Here is a 23798-nt window from a genome sequence, read left to right as displayed (position 1 = left end):
AGTGACTTTAATGGACTTTGGCCAATAGCATCAATCATAATAATCAATTTCTCATTTATAAGCGTTGGATAATAATTGGGCACAGAGCAACTTCCTGATGATGCAAACGGTTAGCTTTGCCCAAGAGAAATCTTTGAAACTATTAAAAACAGGTATTTTTCCAGGAAAAAAAACAAAGAATGTATGAACATTTTTCTGTGTGTCTGTTTTATTAGGAGATCGTCAATGAAACGTTCAGACGCCAACGAGTCCAGTGAAGTGGGTGATGAAAGGAAAAAAAGAGATTCTCGGAAAAGTGGGTTTCTCAACTTAATTAAATCTCGATCCAAATCTGAACGTCCTCAGACTGTATTGGTGGCAGAAGAGCCTTCCTCACCCAAAGGGGCTGTCAAAAGTCCAGCTGTGGACACTACTAAGAAGGAGCTAAAATCAGCTGAACAGAATGGCGGCACAGAGCAAGCCGAGGAATTAAAAACACCAGACTCTCTAGAGGAGATACAGCCAGAGGATGCTGCAAGAGCGGAGAGGGGTGACAACAAAGGCAGCCCACAGGGAGGTCGTAGGTATGGGGTGCAAGTGATGGGCAGTGGACTCCTAGCAGAAATGAAAGCCAAGCAGGAAAGGAGAGCAGCTTCTTCACAGAAGGTGAGGGCGGCTTATTTTTGATTTGTGGTGACTCTAGTTGATGAAAAGTAGGAAAGAACTGAGCCCTATAAAGGCACACAAGGGTAAGAGGTTAACATTTAATATATTGGCTATGTTATATTAGAAAGACAAGATGGATGAGATAATACTTTTTATTGGACCAATTTCTGTTGGTGAGAAAGATAAGCTTTTGCTTTTACACCGAGCTCTTCTTTGGGTATCATATGTTATATGTCATGGGTGACTTACTGGCACATAAATGAAATCTGTATCATAGAATTAAAGATCAGTTAGTCCCTATCCCCTGCCCTATGCAGGATTGTTTCCTACAGTCAGGATTGAGTTTACGAGTGAGCCAAGTTGGTAAATGGGTGGGCCCCCTCTGTTTTGGGGGATGGGTCTATTAAGGAATGGTTCTTCCACCATTTGCACTGTACTATAAATGAATTACTTTGTGTCGGGGAATAATTCTCCCTTTCAAACAATATTTGCTGATACTCAGTTTCAATTGTCTTTTAATTGCATCACTTTACTCCTATTACAAATCCTTTGTACCACATCTAATCATTCCTATTCTTTCTTTATGCCCTTAAAATACAAATAATCATAGAAACTAGAGATGGAAACTACCTATTTGGTCACATGTGGATTTCAGCTCTTTTTTTAGTGGGCAAATAGCGTAGTATGTTGAATTGAACAAAGAACCCTGCTCTCAGTACTGTTCAGGGAGCAGTGTCTTTGTATAGCTTAATATGTAACCTTCCTGTAACCGTGTCCCATATAAACCTAGTTTTGTCACTGAGCGCAATAGTTTTAAAACTGCTTTTCTTCTTAGGATTTAAACTGTAATGCATTGAACACTCTTCTTAGCCTGTCAGATGAGGACATTCTGCATTAATCTATAGGCATTCCTGTAGCACTAATAGCCAAAGGCTATTCAAGGGACACTCAAGTTAAAAATCATATATTTTTTATAAAAGAAATTTCCTTTCCCAACTAGGGCCAGATCCTGCCATCCTGACTCACGTTGAGTAGTACAGTAAACCCTTATATAACACAGTAGTTACGTTCCGAGAAAACGGTGTGTAATATAAAAATGCGTTGTATGAATTGGGGGAAAATAGTTCCCTGATATCACAAAGTTGTACATGTTGGAGGCGCTCAGGGCAGCGGGTTGGGGCGCGGGAGGAGGCTCAGGGTGCCGGATCCAAGGGGCACTCACCATGGGCGCCTCCCCACAAGCAGCTAGGAGGCTCCATGTGCTGCCCCCGTCCCTCCCCGAGCGCTGACTGCGGGGGCGGCGCCTGCGGGCAGAGGCAGCGTGCAGAGCTGCCTGGCTGTGCCTTAACCTCTGCCAGGAACAGCAGGCATGGGGAGCCGCCCGAGGTGAGTGGCCTCTGGATCCGGCACCCCGCACACCCTCCTGCGCCCAAACTCCCTCCCGTGAGCGCACACACTATATAAGAATAGTGCGCGCAACATAAAAATGAGTCACTAAAGGATAATAGCTCACCTTAATTGATCACTCTCATTATAGTGTGTATGGCAACACCCATTTTTTCATGTTCTGTGTGTGTGTGTGTGTGTGTGTATATATATATATATCTATATATATCTTCCTATTGTATTTTCCGCTGCATGCATCCGTTGAAGTGGGTTTTAGCTCACAAAAGCTTATGCTCAGATAAATTTGTTAGTCTCTAAGGTGCCACAAGTACTCCTGTTCTTTTTAAAGGAAAACCTCGTTATGTCAAAAATGCTCTGTATAAATGCGCGTCATATAAGGGTTTACTGTACTGTGACTAGTTCCGTTGATGTCAGTGAGACTGTTTGAGGAGTAAGGTACTATAGAATGTGAGTCAGAGTATCACATTCTGGCCCTTAACCTTTCATAACACACGGTGCTATTAGTTAATTGTTCAATTCAACAATGGGCTTGGTGCTGTTCAAAACAGAATTCTTGCTTCAATGGCTTTATAATCTAAAGATTATAGTTGTGCAATACCAGCATGTTGCAATTTTTTGAAAAATTGTTAGGTAACCACACTTCTCACATCAGTGGGTGAACACAGGTATCATTGGTTGAAAAATTGAACAAACAGAAGGTCACTCACCTTTTGTACTAATATTTTTTTATTTACTTTCAACTATGCTGCTTCTTTACTCTCTGTATTTCTCTCAGCTTGGAAAAGAAAATAGACTACTCAGTTTGTTCGTAATTCATTTCTAGTTTCCATTCACTTGCCCAATGGTGTAAGGGAGGGGGACGTTGGGGAGGGGGGGAAATATTTATATTGGAATTTAAAAAAAAATAATTGCTGAAACGTTTTTATTGGTCTTAGGTTTTTGTAAAAGCTAGGGTTTTACTCACCTTTACCTTTTGTATGTCTACACTGCAAATAAAAACCTGTGACGGGCCTGTGCCAGTTGACTAGGACTTCCAGGGGTTCGGCTGCAGGGCTTTTTCTTTGCAGTATAAACTTCTTGGACCTCTGGGACACTCCCACCTTGCAGGGTCCTAGAGCCCAGGCCCCAGCCCAAGAACTTGAAGGCTACACTGCAATTAAACAGCCCCTTAGCCCGAGTCCTGCAAGCCTGAGTCAGCTGGCACAGGATGGACACAGGTGTCTAATTGCAGTGTAGACAAAACCCGTAGGGCCATTTTTGACCTGGCAATGTTTTATTTTTAAAGGTGGTGGTCAGAAAGCTGAATTAAAATAGGATTTCTGTGCAAAAAAGGAAGTTCAGTTATCTTTGTTTAAGATTAATCACAAGTCTTTGTACTGTGTTGCACAAAAGAGAAATGGTTAATGTTCATGTACATCATGCAGGGTTGAAATATGTAATAGCTTTGTTTTCATTTTGATGAAAAGTTGAGTACTCTGAGTAATCCAGCAGATCTCAACTAGTTTCGTTATGAGAGAATTCAGTCTTTCATTTTTATTCATAACTTAAATGGTGGATCACCAATTCCCTTAAAGTTTTCAGATTTATCAGGATTCTGATGTTAGTGAATTAAATTTTTCTTAAAGATACAGATGGTTGTTTAAATTCAGATCTATCCTAAGTTAAAACAAAGCCATAAGGAATTTACTACTTCATTCATGACCTTCTGCAGTCTTATTACAGTTACAAATGATGAGCAGGTGTACAGTAGATGAAAAGATGGCAAAAGCTTTTTTGTTTTCTTTTACTGTGAATTTGATGTGTGAATTGGCACTAATGCCACAAAATAAATGAGTCGGAATCAGTGTTTTTTCTGATTTTCTCCAGATATAAAGATCATCTAGCTCCATCTAGTGTTTGCAGAACTGAATATTTAAATATCTTTTGGCAGGATATACAGGCAACCAAGCTCCTTAACAGCCCTGTTTCTTTATCAGGGCTTTTATTAGAATTTTTACACTCTCAGGTGCAAGTGCTACATTTCCCTGTCTTGCCCTCCTTTTTTATGGAGCCAAATAAATATTTGTGTGTGTAGTGCAATAGATATTTTACATATGACATATTCATGTAATTAGTCATGGACAGACCTAGACTGCAGCGAGACTAGCATAGCTCTGGTGCAAATGATCATTCATATATTTGTCGGCCCCTCCTAGCAAGCGCCAGACAGACACTGCTGATTTGGTCAACTTAATGTACCCTCTCTATACACATGCACATGATACATCATTTGAAATATGATTGTCTACTTTAATATGAGCTATAATGTGGAGCTGTCAAGTGGTGCTCTTGCCATAGAAACGGGGATAAACAATGAGACCGCCAACACATTAAAATGACCACTGGGAAAAATTTGCATTTGTTTTGGTTAGTTGAATTAATCTCTGTATTATTTCAAGACATAAAAGTGGATTTCTTTGTGAACTCAAAACATCAATCTAAAGGGTAAAACAAAATCTAATAATACATTTAGATGGTTATGCACAATTTTTTTTACTTCATCAATACTTGCAAAGGAAAAGGAATATTTTTCTAAGTATGAATGAAAATTCACAATCTATGGTGAAAATAGCAAATTATATTCTTGAACGCAAAGTGACTTTGCCTACATTAAGAAAATGAATTTTCCCCACAAATTTGGGGAGGATTTTTCCCTTTAAAAAGAGAGAGACACCCCCTTAGGGCACGTTGACAAAGAACGTGGCTTGGGGGAGAATTTAGCCAAAATAGACCATGGGTCAGGAGAACTAGGAGTGGAAAATGAACCTGGATCTCTTATACAGTGGTACAAAGTACAACACTCTTGCACGAGTGGGCTGGCTTTCACTTTTTTTTTTGTTTGTTTGTTTGTTTTTTGAATGACCTTTTAGCTTATATGGGACTTGTGCACTTGAAACCAGTCCATGGTTAGGCCTGCTCTACGCATAATTTTTGAACGGATTTAACTATTTCGGCTAGGGAGTGAATTTATACAGTGTAAAACCCCCTATTGTGGATGCAGTTGTACTGATATATCGTATCCTCACTAAGGGATTGTGTGCTTTAACTAGATCAGTTTCTAAACCACAAACTGTGCGTTGGCAAGCCCTTAGTGGAAATGTGGGGAAATGCAGTGACCATGTCAGTTCTTAAATAGGTGGAGTAAACATTGAATAATTCCATTCCTTTGTATACGATATATGAGAGACACTTTCTCATTAAAATGTTTTGGGAGCCATTAGAGCATCAGCAAAATGGAAGCACCAGTTAATTCATGAAGCCCACTGTACTGTCCTTCATAGCTCTCCTAGGCAGCCAAGTCTACCAGGATACCTATGGTAAGTTGCACCTGACAATGGCTAGACAGGGTGGCCTTCAGGGATAACAGATATTAATAGTTTTTGTTTGTTTATTTATTTATACCTAAAATACTGTGTTTTATTTGGTTTTTACTTTAAACCCACTAATTTTCATATAGCTAGTATAAGCCTCCCTATCGGTTCTTATCACTGTTACCCTTGTCTTCCTTCCTCCATTTTCCTCTTATGTCTCTCTTACCTAAATGATGCATTTAGTCTTCACTTAGATTGAGAGTTCTTTGGGGCAGTGTTTGTCTTCAGTATGTGTTTGTACTGTGTCTGGTTGGGACTTCTGGGCGCTACTGTAAAGACGGCGGATAACCTCACAGTGCCAGTCATTCCACATTGGTGTCCTGGTGGCAATAGGATGTCATGAATGTGGCAGTTTTATAATGCTGAAAGTAGTAATAACTATGGAAAGCATTTGTTTGCATTTCAGAGTTAGAGATCTGTCTTCAAATGGCAGATTTAAACCAAGATCAGAGCTCCCTGCAAAATGTATTTTATTTTTTAATTTAAGGTTTACACTTTACGCCTAGTCTTCTGAGTACTAGCCTTCCTATTTGTTGCTGGTTTGCAGGTAACTTGTGGGCTCTGTATGGTTCTTCTGGTCTCTTTGCTCTATTCATATGAGTGAGCAGGGTATTGAAAGGAACAGTATAATCCCAGAGACCAATTCTTGTACCACTGTATAAACAGGATCCTCTCGAAAAGGGATACACGCATATTCCTGGTGCACTTGGCCTCTAGACAATAATATGGCTCAAATAATTTACAGATTTATCTCTTATAGCTTTTTTCTCCTTGAGGCAAAGACATCATGGTTAAGATTTCTAATAATGTGTGCATGAAGTTAGGTTCAGGATCCATATTTTGGCACCTAAATAAGTGATCTGATATTTCAAAGGTTTTGAGCACCCAGCAGCTCCTATGAAGTTAAAAATTTTAAAAATCTCAGTCTGTAAATATTGAAGGAACTGGCACTTCTTGGATTCAGCTCAGATTTCCAAGATATTTCCCCACATGCACGTAGGTTTTCATATTAACTAAGACCAGTTCAGCAATCTTTGCTTCAAAATTTGGATCTTTAGCAAGGTGTCTCTGTTTCTTCCTAGAGCAGATAAACTCTTTAATTTTGTCCAGTGTTTTATTTCACTTAATGTCAATAATACATTTGGTCATCTTGAGTGGAAAAGAACAGTTTCTAACTGGACTGTCGGATTCCAACTCTCATTATCCCTTGGCAGGTTTGTCACTTAATGAGCATGTTGTCATGACTCTGCCAGCACTATGGCCTTGTTGGTAACCAAAATCACTGTGGTCTCCTTTCCACATAGGAGATTTCCAAAGCTGCAACCAGAAACATAAAAACACATCCAGGCATAATTACTAGAGCTTCTTTCTGCAATTTTTAACTTCTGGATATAAGATTCTTTGTAATGGACCACTGAATATTGTGATTTATAGATGATAATTTTGAGGGATTCTCTTTCTCTTTTTTAGAGACTAGGGAACGAAGTGGCTCCCAGGGATTCTCACAATACCACAGTGAGCTCTGAACGGCTGGACGGCAGTGGTACAGGTACAGTTGTTTTGAGTTTCCTTGAGAACAGCACTTCCTATGATGCCAATAAATTGAACACTCTCCGCCTGAAATCACACTTCCAGCTGCATGTTGTGTGCCTACTATTTTATAAGCAATCCATTAAGATTAGCATAACTGAAAAGTGATTAGAGGAGAGAGCCATTTTTCTAGTTTATTTACTTTCTGCATTTGACAGCACTTCATATATAGTCAGTTTCAGTGCTGGGTTGATGGCCAGTTGTTTCACTCATACACTTCTCTGTGGGGGTGGGGCGAGAACTGGTGTACGTGTTCTTCCCCGGGCCCTTTAAGAGGGTGTTCACTGGTAACCGTGGCAGCAAAGCTGAAACTGAAGATCAGGAGGCAGCAAGTACAATGTGCACAGAGAGAAAAGGGGGCCGTAAGCATGTTTGCTCCTGTCGTAAACCAGGAGTTCATTTTGCAGAGTTTATAGCAGTGGTTCTCATCTTTCCAGACTATTGTACCCCTTTCAGGAGTCGGAAACCTGAGCCCTGCCACCCAGGGCTCAAGCATGTCACTTAGCCTCATGGGACCCCCTGTGGCATGAGGCCCTGGGCAGTTGCCCTGCTTGCCACCCCCTAACACCAGCCCTGCACTAGCGACCCTCTTAACCCTGTCCTGTGACTCCTCTGGGACTCACGAACCCCAGGTTGAGAAACCCTGATCTAGGTGAGTTGACGTACTCCCTGGAAGACTTCGACATACCCCTGATTGAGAACCACTGGTTTATAGTGCTCACAAGAAGGTGCTGGATTGAGAGTCATGCAAGCGAAGTGCTTAGTCCACTGAGCAGATCCATCACAGGCAGCGGCAGTTCAAGGTTTCAGGTGTATAAAATATAGTGTTGCCAAAGTGTGTGAAAATAATTCACAAACCATGTTTGAAACAGCGTTGGCTGACCAGTCGTATCAGAAACCAGTTTATGGTTTCCAAACCATTCCTAAATGTGGTTTAGAAGCTAGTGTAGGAAGAGATTGTATGAGAGAGCCCTATGAAACCATGCTTTTAAATCATCCTGGCATCACAGTTTAATATCTTTTGCTATCTATGTTCCAATAAGAGAGGCAGATCTGAGGTTAGAGGACCATGGAAAGTGGGCACACTAAGAGCTAACGGGTGGTTGATCTCCATTTGTCCTTGCTGCTCACTCCTGTAAATGACACATTTCCCCCTCCCCAACACCAGTGCAGTGTGTGCACAGCAGCCCCTCCTGCCTCTGTCAGTTCTCATTTCACCACTGTAAGGAGCTCCCTCCGGCTGCTCCTGTTGCAGTTATAGTTTGTCATTGTTTTGGTTAATTTATATCAACTTACTGTGTTCTAATAATATTAACAGGCCTGAGGTTAGAAAAGCAAGTAATGGAGTTAAAGGGAAATTGCTGGATGTTACTGAGAAACAGAAGACAGTGTATGATTCAGAGACAGAATATTTTCCTCTTTTAGTTCATGTAGGAAACTGCTGTCTGAGTGTTAGCCAGGCTCTCCCTTTCTCTCACACAAGTGTGGGGATAAAAGTGTGGAGAGCCTTCTGCTGTTTAGCTTACAATGCAAAGATTTATTGCGCACACATGCATGCACCACGATCCTTTTGGTTAGCCCACAACTCAAATCCAACAGAGCTGAAAAACAACTACGTAAGCTGGAAAAACATTTTGGAGATTGGCCTGCAGCTGACTATATCAACATTCTTCCTCCCCACACACTGCACTGAGAATTCCTGTGCTCAGCACTACTGTAACAAGTAGGTTTTCTGAACTGGAATAGCAGTTAGCTAGGCCAAGTCAGCATCTGTGGACACATGTTTTGCCTTGTCAGAAAGCCAAGGCAGCCTAAATTTAGGTGAAACGAGAATTATGTGCAACCCAAGCATACAGATTGTAAATCACTAAAAGTGAAGAATGCTGTCACCCAGTACGCATACAAATCCAAAGATTGTTTGCACATACATGCGCATATAAGCCTCCTGGAGTCCTCCCAGGGTTTGGAGGAAGGAAGGAAATTAGGGCAGGCAGTTTGCTTATTTGCAAACTAGTGTCCAGCAAGCTTTATACCAGCTTGCGCAGCTGGCTCTAGCTGTATTCGATTTAAATCCTGGGAAGCAAGAGAGATTTGTGTGCAAATGCATTCAGTCTTTGCCTGGTATAAGGAATGTGCTGGCAAGCTTGCTAATAAATGTGAAACAGTGTATTCCACAGGCAGAGTTACTAAATAAATTAAAGTTGTATACATAGGGTCGCCATTGCTAACAGATTTCAAATCTGATCTGAAAACAGAAAAACAGAAACACGCACACATATTCACCAACAGGTCCGGGTTCCTTGTCTCTGTCCTGGATTCCACTATTAGTCTTTGGCAGGGAAAAAAAAAGAAAAGAAAAGGGGGGTGGGGGAGGGGGAGGGCTGTGGTTTTCAACTTTGGCCCGTAGCCGTGCTGTTCTCAACGATGCTGGGCGGTCAGAGACTGCCTGTGCTGCTGCTCCTCTCCTGTGGTGCCGGGATCCCCTGCTGAAATCCCACCTCTTCACGCCCGCGCAAGGAAGAGTCCCGGAAAGAGAGGGTAGCCTCACTCCCTCCTCCTCCCTCCCCGCCCCAGCCCGTGGCTTTATTCCACCCTCAGGGCAAGAGAGAAGGGGGAAAGAGAGGCAGAGACACCCGAGGGAGCAAAAGAAAGGGACCACAGGAGCGGGTGAGATACCTGGGGAGAGGGGAAAATTTGATAGCTGCCGGAGAGGAATGGGGGATACCAAAGGGAAGGAGAAACCCATTGGATTAGAAAGTGTGAGAAAATATCCCATGAAATTGGAAAGGGGAAGCAACCCATATCACCAGCTCCTGCCGACAATGACGGAACAGCCACCTCCCCGATGTACCCAAGAGTGTGGTGACACCCAGGCCTGTTCATGGGTGAGTCGTACAGCCTGACAAACACGTTGCTGGCTCCTCATTGGACCGCTGCTCAACTCCAGGTCTTGAGAGTTCTTCCATCACTGCCTTTCTACTGTGTGTGTATTTCTGCCAACAGTGCGCTTTGCCCTGTGGGTGTACCTGCCCAGCATGCTTTCTGCTTTGTGTAGGACATTTTATTTATTATTATTGTTACTATTATTTTAGTGCCTAAACTCCACCAAACCCTCCCAGAGAATCGTTTTGCCTTGAGTAAAGGTGACTCTGTCATGGCATCCTTGGAAAAAAATCCAAAAACTGAACCAAAGGCTGAAGCTGGTGCAAGGGCTAGATGTTCTTCCAATACGCCCACGAGTCCAAAACCCCCAGTGCAGTCGAAGCCCAGCCCGACGGGACGTCCCACAGTTCCACAGAAGCCACGCTCTGCCTCTCGCAATGGTGAGGAGCTGTTCTGGCTGGTTTGTCCCATTGGAAAAAAATGTGTGAACAGGGTTTGTGTGTGAACTATAAAGGAGACGCTAATAACTAAATCCTGGAGAGAAATTGGACACAAAGAGAGAGATTTTTCTGTCATTTGCTCTTGAATTGCTTCCCCCCCCCCCACCTCCTAATCCTAACTTTTTTTTTTAATTACCAGAAGTGTGATTTGTAATGGTAAATTCTGAGAAGAAATAATGACAGATTACAGAAAGTCACAGAGCTGTTTTATGCTAGATATTATTTTATTATAAAAGTATCCAGAGACACTACTTTGGGATGGAAGCCCCATTGTGTGACGCGCTGACTAAACCAATTACCTTTGTATTTTCTCTAAACTCAAAACCCCCTGACTCTAAATACCAAAATGTTTAAATTTTTGATATTTTGTAGGCTTCTCTAAGCCCTTTGAGGAATTAGCCATCACACCATATAGTATACATAAATCTCCTCTGTACTTAGATTCTTCATTTTTGACTTTGGATTGTTTTCCTAAATGTTACGAAGCCTTATGCCCCATCTCTTTTTCCTTTCTTGCCCTTATTGACTGGAGGAATTATTATTCTCACTCCAAATCCATTGGTTTTGTCTTTTATAATAATGAAGAGTTGCTCCTTGAGCCACTGCTAATGTCTGCTCTCTACTAACCTCCTTTTCAGGTACTATCTAAAGACTATAAATGGAGATAAAGTTTAATGATTCAGCTAGTCTCCTACACATTTACCTGCCTGTCCACTGGCATGCAACTGCCCAAAAAGTTATGGACATTGAGAGTGAAAAGAATTCAACTGTGGAAACTCTGACTGGCCTGGCAGCTATGACGCACACACTTTTTACTAATTACTAATGGCTAAAAAGCATGATTGTAACCACCCCGATGCCTTTCTGATATTTAGGCTCTTCCCATGCTCACATTGGTATCTGCTGGCCCTAGAGAAGAACCATTTGCAGAGGGAAATGGCAGTTCTTTCTTGCCCTTGATTGTGTACTCTGTCCATTACCTGCCTAGTCTTGTCCCTGCCTCACCAGTGGTTAGAACTTACTTTCTCCCTCTCTTGCAGGTACCAGATCACCATCCAGCCTTTAGGTTGTCTTAATATATTTGTATTGGTTATTTTATAGTCAGTCATAAAATAAGATATCCCTTCAAGTAAACACCACTAGGTGTGTACAACAGGAAGGCATCACTTGTTTAGCCTTCTTCTTAAGTTTAAAGTAGATATCTGAAAAACCTACAAATAAGGAAGGTCTGAACCTACCTGAAGCTCCAAAGCTGTCTGTTCCTCATGTTTCCTACAAAAGATGTATGTCCCAGGCTGTGCCCTGAAGGGAAATCAGATATTCCCCATCATTGCTACCACTGTTTCAGATCCTCTAGTGGTAGCAGAAATGTGAGAGTTAATGTACAGCAGACTCCAGCAATTCCTGGCATTTTTACCACCCTGCTGTGGTAATGCAATAACCAGAGCCCTGTTTACACTTGTGCTCAATCATTGCTACCACTGATGAGGCTGAGTCAATTTTTGCCAAGAACTGTTAGTGCAGAGAAGGCCCTGGGATACCGACAGCCCACAAGCTTGGTCAGTTCAAATATTAAGTAGCATTTGGAGGATTATTTCATTCCTTAGTCTAGACCAAAATTGCTGTTTCCTTTGTGATGGCCACTCATTGGTAAGACAAAACCCCATTCTTTTCCAATATTTGTTTCAGTGAACTCATGTTCTAAACATTCACATAATATCAGTCAATATTTCCTAAGGACCTATTTCTCCCACCTACACCAGTGCACCATTTCCTTCATTAGGTGTTTTTTCATAAGCATAAATCTAAGGTACCCGCTTTGCAGGCAACCTAGTTAATGACAATGACATTGTACTTGTACGGGGTCTACGTACAAAACATCACTGACGTATTTATATGGCATGTATAATGCACATCAGACCACTGAGAGAGTGTCTGTCAGTTATGCAAATGCTTAAAAAAATTAAAAATACCTGGAGATTTCTTCAAAGTTCAAAACAGAAATTATTTATTTTATTTTTATTTATTTTTTTAGAAAAAGGTGTATGGAAGAAGCTGTAGTATTCCCTTCAAAAGTATAGAGTTCTGTAGACTACCTATGAAAGTTCAGTTTGCTTTTATTTTTATAATTTATAGCTATGACACTTGATTAATTTTTCACATTGTCAAGATGATTAAAAATATCAGTGTGACAAAACAATTTTTAAAGAAATTTCTGAATAATTTTCTTTAACTTTTCTTTATTAATTGCATAATTCTCTTCTAGCCCTCTAATAAAATTAGGTTGGTCTTTTCAGATTTTTATTTGTGCTTCAATAATAAATCAACACAATAGGAGTTGAAATTCAAGTCTACAAAATAATCAACAGCTGTAGCAGAACAATTAACTACTGTATATTAGTGGATAGTTTCACTAAACTTGCTAGCTAGTAAAATTCTTCCAAAAGGGTTGAGTACCATCAAGGATTTTCTGTTAACCTTGTAAGATGGTCCCTTCTGGCCTTAGAATCTGTGAGTCTAAGACTTCCTGAACATTTCTTCTTGTTTGCCCCAAATTCTAGCATAGCTAAAACACTGAATATATCCTGCACGTTGTTAGTTGTGTATTGTTTTTTAAATAGTTCATTAGAATTGTCTGCTATGTGGATGGTATTCTTGGAAGCTGTCTATCAAGAAATATAATGTATCTGCTTGTGTGTGTGGTATTTCCACAGAGGACATCCCAGAGTCTCCATCAGGCCCTGGTTCCCCTAAAGTTCCTCTGCTTCCACCTGTGCTAAAGAAAGTTCCTTCTGAGAAAGAAAAAGATGGTCAAAGCAGCCCCCAGCCCGCTATCAGATCATTTTCTCAAGAAGGTAAGATTGTTGATATAGTCACTGTCCCAATATCCTTTGCCTGGCCTGACTCAGTTAATGGGTACCTCTTCAAAATATATCAGACATGATTTCCTGGTTTCTTTTGCCTTGTACTTTGGGATAGGAAACAGGAAAATGGTGTGTGATAACTCGTGGGTCAGTATTTTCCCTCCTGTCTCATTTCATACAGTTTGATCAAAAGAGGAGAAATAAATCCAATGTCAATATTAATATAATATAATGTAGCGATTTTACAATGAAATCACAGCATCAGAAACATGAAGTAAGTGACACGTGTCATATACATTATATTTTGGTCAGTTAAAATCAGGCTGGAGATGTGTACTGATCACAAAAAGGTAAATACAGCTTCCTTGGTGAGCTGGTTGGAGTGGTTAAATTTCTTTTTCTAGTCTGCTTGCTGAGTCTGTCTCCCCTCTGGGGATCATTGCATTCTGTTGAGTTCATGTCAAACACATGCTCAGTATGTCAGGGTGCCTGGGCAAGAACTCTGAACATTGTGAGTTTCTAGGGGATTCTGTAAACCACTTTCTTCTCTTTGTCTCACTTTTTGGATTCTAGCTGTTGCTGATGTGCTGTGCTGTGTGTGTCACACAGAATTGGCTTCCTCTTAGGAGAGCTGGGAGTAGGGAGACAAGGGAATTATAGGGTATGTCTGCACTGTAGTGTAAGCCCATGGTCAGTGTTCAAGAACTCTGTTAGAGAACTGATCCGTGTTTTAGACCCCTGGGCTTGAGTTTCTACATTATATTTTAACCCTACATTAAGCCTTTTGTAACCTGTGCTCGAACTGTGCCCAGATCTGAGTCAAAATAACCATATCCCAGAGTCCCACCACTCCCCCCACACACACTTGAAATGTGGCTGCTCTAGCCCTAGGCCCATGGTGCACTGTGGGAAAACTTTACTGCCAGTCCTGCACATTCACTTTGCAGAAGGCTTGGTTGGTTCACTCTCCATTCCAAGCCCAGAAGGCTCTCTGATAGTGTGCTTGCAGATTGGTGATCAGAAGAGAATGGGTTAATGTTGACCTGAGCTGCTGCTAATGTTGACCTGAGCTGCTGCTGTTTGCAAAAGGGGGTTGGCTGCCGTTTTCAGCAGAGTAGATTGCATATTGTTGAGCCAGAGAGGACGAGGGAAGTTTTCCCAGGGAATTGTGTCATACTTCTGGCTGACTTCCAGGACTCTAATCAAGAGGGGCTGTGTCTACACTGCAAAGTGATAGGGCTCAGACCCTAATTCGAGCTTGCACCCTCCAGGCCTGCAGGGTCCTGGGATCCTGGATCTGAGACCTGAGTTAGTGCAGTTGCAGTGTAGATGCAAGTGCGGTTGGGTTTGAGCCACACTCAAGCATAGGCTTACGTCGCAGTGTAGACATATCCGTGGAAATCCAGCTCAGCACAGTAAATTGCACATAACTCTCTCATTATCTTTGTGGAGATCACCAGCTAATACAAACCAGGGTCTTTGAAACAGTGCAGACGTCAGACCTTTAAACCAGATAAAAGGGCCAGAGCGGTGTAAAAGGGCTCAAGAGTTCCAGCCAAGAGAGAATTCCTCTGGCACTGCAGAAGACAGCCAGGCTGTCTTCCAAGGACCCCCTTACAAATCCTGGCATAAAGGTTGTGCTGGAGTGGTGCATGGCAATACTGTGGAGATTGTGAACAATGCCCATAGTTTAGGCCCCCAGAGCTATCTGAAATACTCCAGGTGCTGTTCCAACCCCAGAAGTAGCGCAGGATCAGGAGGACATAAAGGTGGCTTAAAATCACTTTTTCCCCTCCCCACCATCCCCCTGGGCTGTAAGTTCTGTGTTGTGTCTCCTAAAGGTGCAGCCCAGGCTGTCTGGACGTCCTTGTGTCAAATCATAGCTTGTGGAGACTCGTGGACTAAACACAATATTGCACTGCTCAGGAAAACAGAACATCACCAGTATAAAGGGTCTCTATCCAGATCTTGACTCTCACTTGAGCCCTTATGTGCAACACTGGCAGCCCAAAGGAACCATAAAGCTGTCCCAATGGGGCAACTGGGGAGTCCCTGAGTTGTGTAAAGCCAGCATAGCTAGCTTTACATCTCCTACCCAGCACCCCTTCCACGTTGGCGTTATGCTGGGAGCATGGCCAGTGCATGCAGCAATCCATGACCAGTGTAATGGACCCAAGGGAGCTGCTCTAACTGGCTCCAGGGCTAAGTCGGCCCCCATCAGCTCTGGGAATTGGGAGATTGCAAAATTAGCATCGTGAAACCTTCCTTCCTACCCCCCAAACCCCTTGGGTCTTGCACTGAGACCAGCTTCGCCGGACCCAAGGATTGGGACCTGGAAATGCTTATCATAGTCCCTTCCTCACACTGGAAAGTAGGGATAGTCTCTGCATTATTTCCTGATAAAACACAGAGGTTTTAGCTTACAAATTGATGAGAAAGTGGCCAGAAAATGTAACCAAGCTTGTTACCACTTGTATGTAGCAATAACATGGTGTAACAAGATGTGGGACAGCTCCCAGCTAGTGTGAAATCTGAATACTCCGCTCCTTTGCCAACCCCCCTCAGCAAAGGGGGCATGTTAAAGAAGTGAAGAGAAGTGATTGTGGCTGGAGTGTTCCTGCACTCCAGTAGTGCTTGGCTATCTACATCAGCAGGCAATGGTAAGGTACTGCTTCTCTCAACCCAACGGGATGTGAGTGGACCATTTTGATAGTTCTGGAATATGCATATGGGTCCTGATGGAGTCAATGACTCTTTCCCTTAACGTCTGTGGGCTTTGGATATGGAGAAAGAGAAATTAGAAATGAAAGATATAGTGGTGCCCCTTAAAATCTCACCAGTTCCGCTTTAGATAAATAGATACAGTTACCCCAGTACTTACATACTCCTGTATAGTGAAGACCTAGAGGATTACAGCTATTAAGTAAAGTTTTAGTTATCTAAGGCAGTTGGCAAGTTTCTGAACTACTGTATTTTTGTGTATGTCAATAGTTAGGAATGATCGGCTTATTTAAAATAGTCCACGAATTCTTGTTCTTAAAGGGAGTCAGCCATGCTGATGATTTCTCCACTCCTTGCTGTCGTAGATCTTGACTCCAAAAGAGACACGATCTAGTAGACAATTTTGATTGCAGCTATGGAAGACTGAGAACATTGTTCACAAATAATTTGTGATTGCAATAATAGGATTTCCTAGTCCTTGATTTATCTCCCACACAAAATAGACCATTTATCAGTTATTTAAATTAGAATTGCCTGGGGAACATAGAAAATTACGCTTCTGTTTGTTTGTTTGATCCAGTTACCTGTTTCATTTATTACTACAGTACTTGTTCATGTCAGTTACTCCTGTTTCTTTATTCTTTGCCTCTTTTCAGACTAGCATGCTCAACTGATTCCTTAAACTGGTAAATCGCTGCAAATCTGCCAAAATTATTGCTTGGTGTAAACATGGTTATATCCATTGAGAAGGAAGGTGGAAATTACTTAGATTATAAAATCCTCTTATGTTAATTAATACAACTACACTATTTGGGGTAATCACAAAATACACCTCTTTTTACATTGCATTTCCATAGATTAGCTGCTGAATTCTGTAATATCAACAAATGCAGATAACTGTGCCAATTAAGTTAAACATGAATCAGACTCTGCAGAATACTCCCTGGAGTAACATACTACAGAGCATATTACTGATTATATGGAGTGGATAAGATAAAACTGTCTTTTTACTAACCATTACCTTCCATATGTGGCTTATACATAACATTTGAGAGATATAAATTAATCCCTTTTCCCTGCTAGAGCAAACAGGAGAGTATAACAAAAGAGATACAGATCATGACTGTGACAAGCCAGCCAGTGGAGGGAAAAGAGCTTCAAGGCAGTACTCTACCAGTGCAGAAGAGGAAGTGAATGCACTTGTACACAGGAAGTCACAGCCAACAACTGGTTAGAACCTTCCATTTTCATTTTTCACTGGCACAGTGCTTAACAACTGGCACTAACAAAGGTAAAGATGCATGTAGAAAATAACAGCAGGGAAACTGATAGGTATTTTGGTTTGCCATCAAAAACTGAGAGTGGTAAATCCTAAAGGGACATCCATCATTTCTGTGCTCCCACTGGAACCTCTTTCTCTAAAGGCAGATGTTATCCAAAGCAGAAATATGTGTGCGTTCTCTCTCCACACTGTCAAGCACTGGAAGCTGTCACAATGCACATTGAAGTTCTCTGACTGAGGGGACTACACTGAGATTGAAAAACCCACAGCACCAAGCATCAAAGCCTTGGTCAGATGACTCGGGCTCACAGGGCTCATGCTGTGGAGTAAAAGTAGCAGTGTAGACATTCTTGCTCAGGCTGCAGCCTGGGCTCTGAGTCCCTGCCCCCTCGCATGGCCTCAGCCTGAGCTGTAGCCCAAGCCTGAAAGTTTACACTGCTGTGTTATACTCCCGCAGCTGGAGCCCTGCAATCCCAAGTCAGCTGACCCAGGCCAGCCCTGGCTGTGCCCATTTTAGATTGAATGTTGTTAGTGCCAGTTTTAGCACATCACTCACTGAACCTTTTGAGAACTTAGTTTGTTTATTTGGATACAGTACTTCACTAGAATTACTGGAGTATTGGTTCTTAAACTGAAAAGCAAATTCTGCTCCGTGCTTAAGATTTTACTGAAGAGTACCTTTAATTTACTGTAAAATTATTGAAATAAACTATTTTCATAACTTGCTTGAAAGCATGAATTTTTAAAATACCTTTTAGTAACTATTGTTCTCAAAATGTTGTGTGCTTCTCATTACCTCTCATAACTGATTAATATAAATGATTCAAAATGACTTGGTTTAAGAAGGAATTTTGACACTAATGTACAATTTCATTCATCTACATTTTTTTAGCTACATCTCGTGTGATCATTTCATACCCTCTGTCTATTTCTTTCACTACTTGTGCTATTTTCTTTAAAGAAAATAGACTTTTTTTCTACCTTACCATGCAAATTGATCTTTTCTCTTGGGAGGAATCAAACTTAATGTACTTGAATTTGAGACTTCCCCATTAGGTGAGTCATATTTTTTTTTCTCCCCATCATAATCGAACTTGCATTCTCCACATTCTTGATATTAGGTCCGGCTTTAAGATAGTTATCATAGATAGTGAATATCCAAGGCCCAGTCATGCAATGGGATCTGTGCAAGTGTATCCCTGTGTCACTGCAGAGCCACGCTGACTTGCCTTCAGTGGCACTCTGCAAGGGATCTGCCTGCACAAATCGGATTGCAGAATCTGGGTTCACATGCCCAGTGCAATATGTCAGCACCATTCCGGATAAATTTCCCAGTCCCATTATGTTATGGCACAGAATAAAATAGCTTCTATGGTAAGCTGAATTTCAGCCTTTGACAAAGGTGTGAGTGAACAGTAGGAGAGAGGATATGTCTGGGTAAAATTTTCAACAGTGCCGAAGTCCCATTTTCAAAAGAAACTTAGAAACATAAGTCTCATTTAAGTTGCTTTTGCAAATGGGACTTAGGCACTGTTATATTTCAGTTTATCATGACATTTGCTACATGAAAGAGAAGGATGTTGCAGGATGTGGCAAATCAAGAGGTACTTACTGTTTGCAGTTCTTGGAGTCTTAAAAGAAATACAGTAATAAGGGACATAGTACCCATTTCTTTATAACATACTTTTTCAGGTACTGAAGTCTGCGCACTAGTGGATTGATCATGAGTCTGGGAGTTGGAGGCTTGGATTTTATAACAACTCTGCCACCGACTCACTGTGTGACCATGTGCAAGGCACTTAGCCTCTTTTTGCCTCACTTTTCCCATCTGTAAACCTGGGATGATGATGTTTGCCCTGTGGATGAAAACTGCTGCTACTTACTTATATTTCCATATTTTGGCTAGCATAGTTTGGAGTGTCACACTGATAGCTGGGCAGGCAAGATGCACTGCGTATGTAAGCGGAATTGTGTGAGATACATGCAGTTGTCCCTAGTGATGCAGGGTATTTTTATTTTTTTTAATTTCCCTCACACTAGAGATCCAGAAATGTGCTATTGGTGGTCTAAATAAAACTTGTACAGAAGCAAATAATGTCATTATTTGTTAGCATTTTTATATAACACTGTAGCCCAGGGCTGGCCAACCTCTGGCTCCGGAGCCACATGCTGCTCCTTGTATAGGCACCGACTCCGGGGCTGGAGCTAGAGGCACCCACTTTCCAGTGTGGTGGGGGGTGCTCACTGCTCAACCCCTGGCACTGACACAGGCTCTGCCCCCTTCCCTGAGCCTGCCATGCCCTTGCTCCTCCCCCCCCCCCCCCCGAGCCTCCTGCATGCCATGGAACAGCTGACGGGGAGGGAGGGGGAGGTTTGATCGGTAGGGCTGCCGGTGGGCAGGAGGCGCTGGGAGCGGGAGGTAGGGAGCTGATGAGGGGCTGCTGACGTATTACTGTGGCTCTTTGGCAATGTACATTGGTAAATTCTGGCTCCTTCTCAGGCTCAGGTTGGCCACCCCTGCTATAGCCTACAGGCGTGCATGGAACTTTATAGAGAGAATAAGGACATGAGGCCAGCTTCAGTGTTCTGCTGTTACCCCTTTGCACCTTCGTGGCAGTGTAAAGGGGCTGTATATCTAGAGAATCAGACCTCAGGGAATACCTTTGCTGGAGTTAGCAGGACAGCTCTGCACCACCTAGTCCCACCGGAGAGGAGCACATTGTACTGTAGGTGTTATTGGTCAGTGTGGCAAACCAGTGTAGCCGTTTAAAAACTGGCACAATTTAGAGCAGACTTAAGTCTACACCAGGGGTGAACCAGTCCCAGATAACCCCAAAACACAGGAGGCAAAACTTTGCTTAAAAGGCACCTTTGCCCCCTGTACACTCCTGTTCCAAATGAAGCTTGGACAGTATGGTGAATCTAGCCCAGATTCCCTTTCCAAAGGTCTTGCCCTGGGTGCCATTCAAAGGATAGGAGTAAAAATTGTTGTTACGGTCAGTTTGATCATGTGGACAGTATTCATGGAAAGCTTTGGAGAGAATACAACCTTTGAATAGACTTGGAACAACACTTCTGCATATGTCGTCCTGTCTACACTAGGCTTCTTTGCGAAAAATTCTCCACTGCTGCTAATGGCTATACAGCGCCGTCCCCACTAGCAGTGCTGGGAAAACTAGTGCAGGCAGGCTGCTGTTGGCATTTTAAGCACTACGTTGGCCAAATCGACTCTCAGCAGGTCTGTACAACATGGGAGTGGGGGACTCGAACAGCTGCCAGTGCCTTGTCTGCACTAGCTGCTACTATGAATGGGACTGTACTGGTACAGACAAAGTGGGCAATTTTTCAGATAAGGCTTTAGATGAGTAATGTGTGGGAAGACTTCTGGTTATGCTAGCTGATGGTGCCTTGGTACATTTCACATCAAATGTAAGCAGCCTAAATGATGAGCAGGATTTACAGATTTGATGATGCTAAGTGTAGAAGCTATTTTAACTAAAATGTTTTGTTTAATTGGGTGGGAGGAGATGACTTGCAATAAAGGGAGAGATCCCCATTGGTCTCCTAAATTTTTAAAATGTCATTTTTAAAGTGAAGTGTGGATTTTCTTCAAGTGCTCAGCATTGCCCCAGTTCCACTCCCCTTAAGGTCAGTGGTAAAACTCCCATTCATGTCAACAGCCATTTTAGTTAACGGTAAGCTCAGAAATCTTCTAGCATTAAGAAAGTTCTTTTCAAACCAGCTTCACTGTTTATACACTACAAGAAATACTTCTGACTCGAGCTCTTAGAATGCTGGGCTGAGGTCATTTAGTGCCCATTTAAATAGGTGGTAATTTCACTACCACTTAATTGACAATATGCTGTAGTTCAGCAGTTGCACTTTTCATTCTAATTTTGCTCGATCTAGTATGCTCGATTTACTGCTCTTCTTTCTTCACTCAAACTTTGTCCTTCCTATTCTCCATTGGGTATGGAATGATATTTAAACCTCAGTGCTAATGGCCAAATTCTGTTCTCAGATGCATTCATGCTGTTGAATCACTGTATGCATCCAATGAAGTGAGCTGTAGCTCACGAAAGCTTATGCTCAAAGAAATTGGTTAGTCTCTAAGGTGCCACAAGTACTCCTTTTCTTTTTGGAAAGCAAATGCAGTCATCCAGTGATACAATGGAAGGGCAAATTTGTGTGTGTATATAAAAATAATGCAAACTACTGATTTGGGGGTTATTATGAGTGTCCCTAATAACTTGTGGGTACATCGTGCCAGACACACGTACGCCTGGAGAAAATGCTAATCTTGAAATGGCATTGACTTGTTAAGTGTTTCAATTAAAATTTTAGGAAACTTTTATCCAAATCATTTTAATGTGTACAGCATAGTGCTTTGTTTTAGATCTCAAACCAAAACTTTCCCTGTTTGCAGACTGACACTGGTGTGAAGTTCTTTTCCTTTTCTTCCTCCCTTCCCTTTCTAGTTTTAATAACAAAGGGCCCACACCAGTCACACTGGAGGGAAATGGTAAAGCTTCTATTGAGTTCACGGGGAGTAGGACCCAGTGTGCTAATGTTTTTTTTTCCCCCCCTTGTGAAATCATTAGTAAGACCTGCTTCCATATTTTATACAGCTCCAAAAAGAAGCCCTGGACACCAGACCCATGAATACCAAGAACTAAAACAGAGGTCTTTAAGTAAAGATGGCCAGCAGGGAAGCAAGTCCAGTGACTCTGGAGAAGAAGCAGATAAAGATTTTATTTTTGTTTAGTTTTCAGTACAAATGCTTGGTAGTGCAAGATCTTTCATAACAATCTGGGTACAACAATCAATGACCCTTCTATTTACCAGCCATTGTTTAACCCTGGATGCATTTTTGTGTATACACCTAAATGATCATGATTTACAGTACAATCAGTATGCATTGATTTGGTCTTTAACTTCCGTTATGTATGATTTCAGACCTTCCCTTCCATGCCTTTGCTAAAGCCAGCAATTATATCATGTACTCTACTTGAATTTCTCTGAAGCAGCTACAAGGAACACCCCGCATTAGGGCATTTAGAAGCAAAGCAAATAACTGGACACTATCTTACACTAATACACTGTACAGCAGGTAATGTGTTGTACTGCTGAATGTAAATGTGTCAAATCTGCACGTGACTTACCTATAAATATATTCTTGCGGTATGAAATTGCACATTGTAATTTATATTAACAGAGCACACTAATCAAATAATTTGTATAAATTATATATATTAGATGCTTGAGTATGGTTTTTACATTCTCCCATAGGGACCTTCTTTCTTCCTGTTGTGTTGTACATAAAACTCAAATGCTTACATTTGTGTACTGTCAGAAAGCACAACACAGAAGAATCTGAATGAAATCTTATGCTTCCGCATTCATACATTAATGTATATAGTTGATTGGAATGAGAGCAATTGACATTTTATTAATATTGGTGTTTTCTAGAGGCCTTCTTAAGTTCTGTCTGCATATTAGCTTCCTTTTAATGTGTAATTCTAAGAGAAAAATAATTTGACGCCTGTAAAAACAATTCTGCTTGTTTTTTCATATTTCACAGACATTCACTTGCATTACAGGTTGAAGCGATTTTATGTATATTTGTACCAATAAAAATGATTTTACAACTGAAATATCAGTCTCTGTTTTTAGGTATAAAGCTATTTTATTTATCATATTTCGGTTCCTATGTTTGAATGATGTTAGTGTGTCGTCACAGACCGGGCTTACAATTTAAAAAAAATGCTTTAAAATTTGCATAGTAACAGATATCTTCCTGTTGCAGATGGACATGAAATGCTTCATAATTTTCTTTATAAAACTGTTTGAGGACACATACACGGATCGCTTTGCTCATGACTTTCAGGTAAAGCATCTTTCACACAGGCAAATAGCCACCAGTTACATCCAGTTTGTGTACTCTGAACTGCATTACAAGCAGAGGGCCTGAATTCCACAAAGAATTAAGCATGTGAGCAACTTTACTCACATGAGTAATTCCACTGACTTCACTGTGGCTGCTTCAATGAGTAAAGTCACTCATTTGCGTGTTTGTAAGATCAGGCCCATATTTTGTATTTCCAGGGGATCTGATTCTCCAGTGCCCTGGATGAGTGTGGAGGTGCTGGGTCCTGTGGCATCTTAAAGACTAACAGACATATTGGAGCATAAGCTTTCGCGGGTGAATACCCGCTTCGTTAAATGTACATGCATCTGACGAAGTGGGTATTCACTCACGAAAGCTTATGCTCCAGTACCTCTATTAGTCTATAAGGTGCCACAGGACTCTTTACTGCTTTTACAGATCCAGACTAACACGGCTACCCCTCTGATACAGGTGCTGTGTGATGTCTGTGGCCTGTGGTACACAGGAGGTCAGACAGGTTGATCAAGTGGTACCTTCTGGCCTTCAATTTCTATGACTCTATAATGTGCCCTAGGTTGAGCAACAGGTTAGTGGCAGACCTAGAATTAG

The 23798-nt window shown here is 41.7% G+C and overlaps 1 protein-coding gene across 7 annotated transcripts in view; it reads left to right on the top strand.

The window, feature by feature from the left end:
* The window catches only part of CARMIL1 (capping protein regulator and myosin 1 linker 1), a 255236-nt gene extending 232280 nt beyond the window's left edge, over window positions 1-22956 (top strand). For 4 of the 7 annotated variants that reach the window (XM_037893024.2, XM_037893025.2, XM_037893027.2 and 1 more), the window contains 6 exons: window positions 216-645; window positions 6933-7011; window positions 10145-10375; window positions 13150-13290; window positions 17104-17250; window positions 21931-22956. In XM_037893024.2, the coding sequence (XP_037748952.1) occupies window positions 216-645; window positions 6933-7011; window positions 10145-10375; window positions 13150-13290; window positions 17104-17250; window positions 21931-22067 (1165 nt within the window). In that variant the 3' untranslated portion in view covers window positions 22068-22956. The remainder of the gene's footprint in view (window positions 1-215; window positions 646-6932; window positions 7012-10144; window positions 10376-13149; window positions 13291-17103; window positions 17251-21930) is intronic. The other 3 variants (XM_037893029.2, XM_037893030.2, XM_037893031.2) reach the window with 1 other exon arrangement.
* Window positions 22957-23798: the final 842 nt, after the last annotated feature.

This window comes from Chelonia mydas, chromosome 2, assembly GCF_015237465.2.
Source record: "Chelonia mydas isolate rCheMyd1 chromosome 2, rCheMyd1.pri.v2, whole genome shotgun sequence".
NCBI lineage: Eukaryota > Metazoa > Chordata > Testudines > Cheloniidae > Chelonia > Chelonia mydas.
The sequence above is the reverse complement of the archived record's forward strand: the minus strand, read 5'-3'. Positions and strand labels throughout refer to the sequence as shown.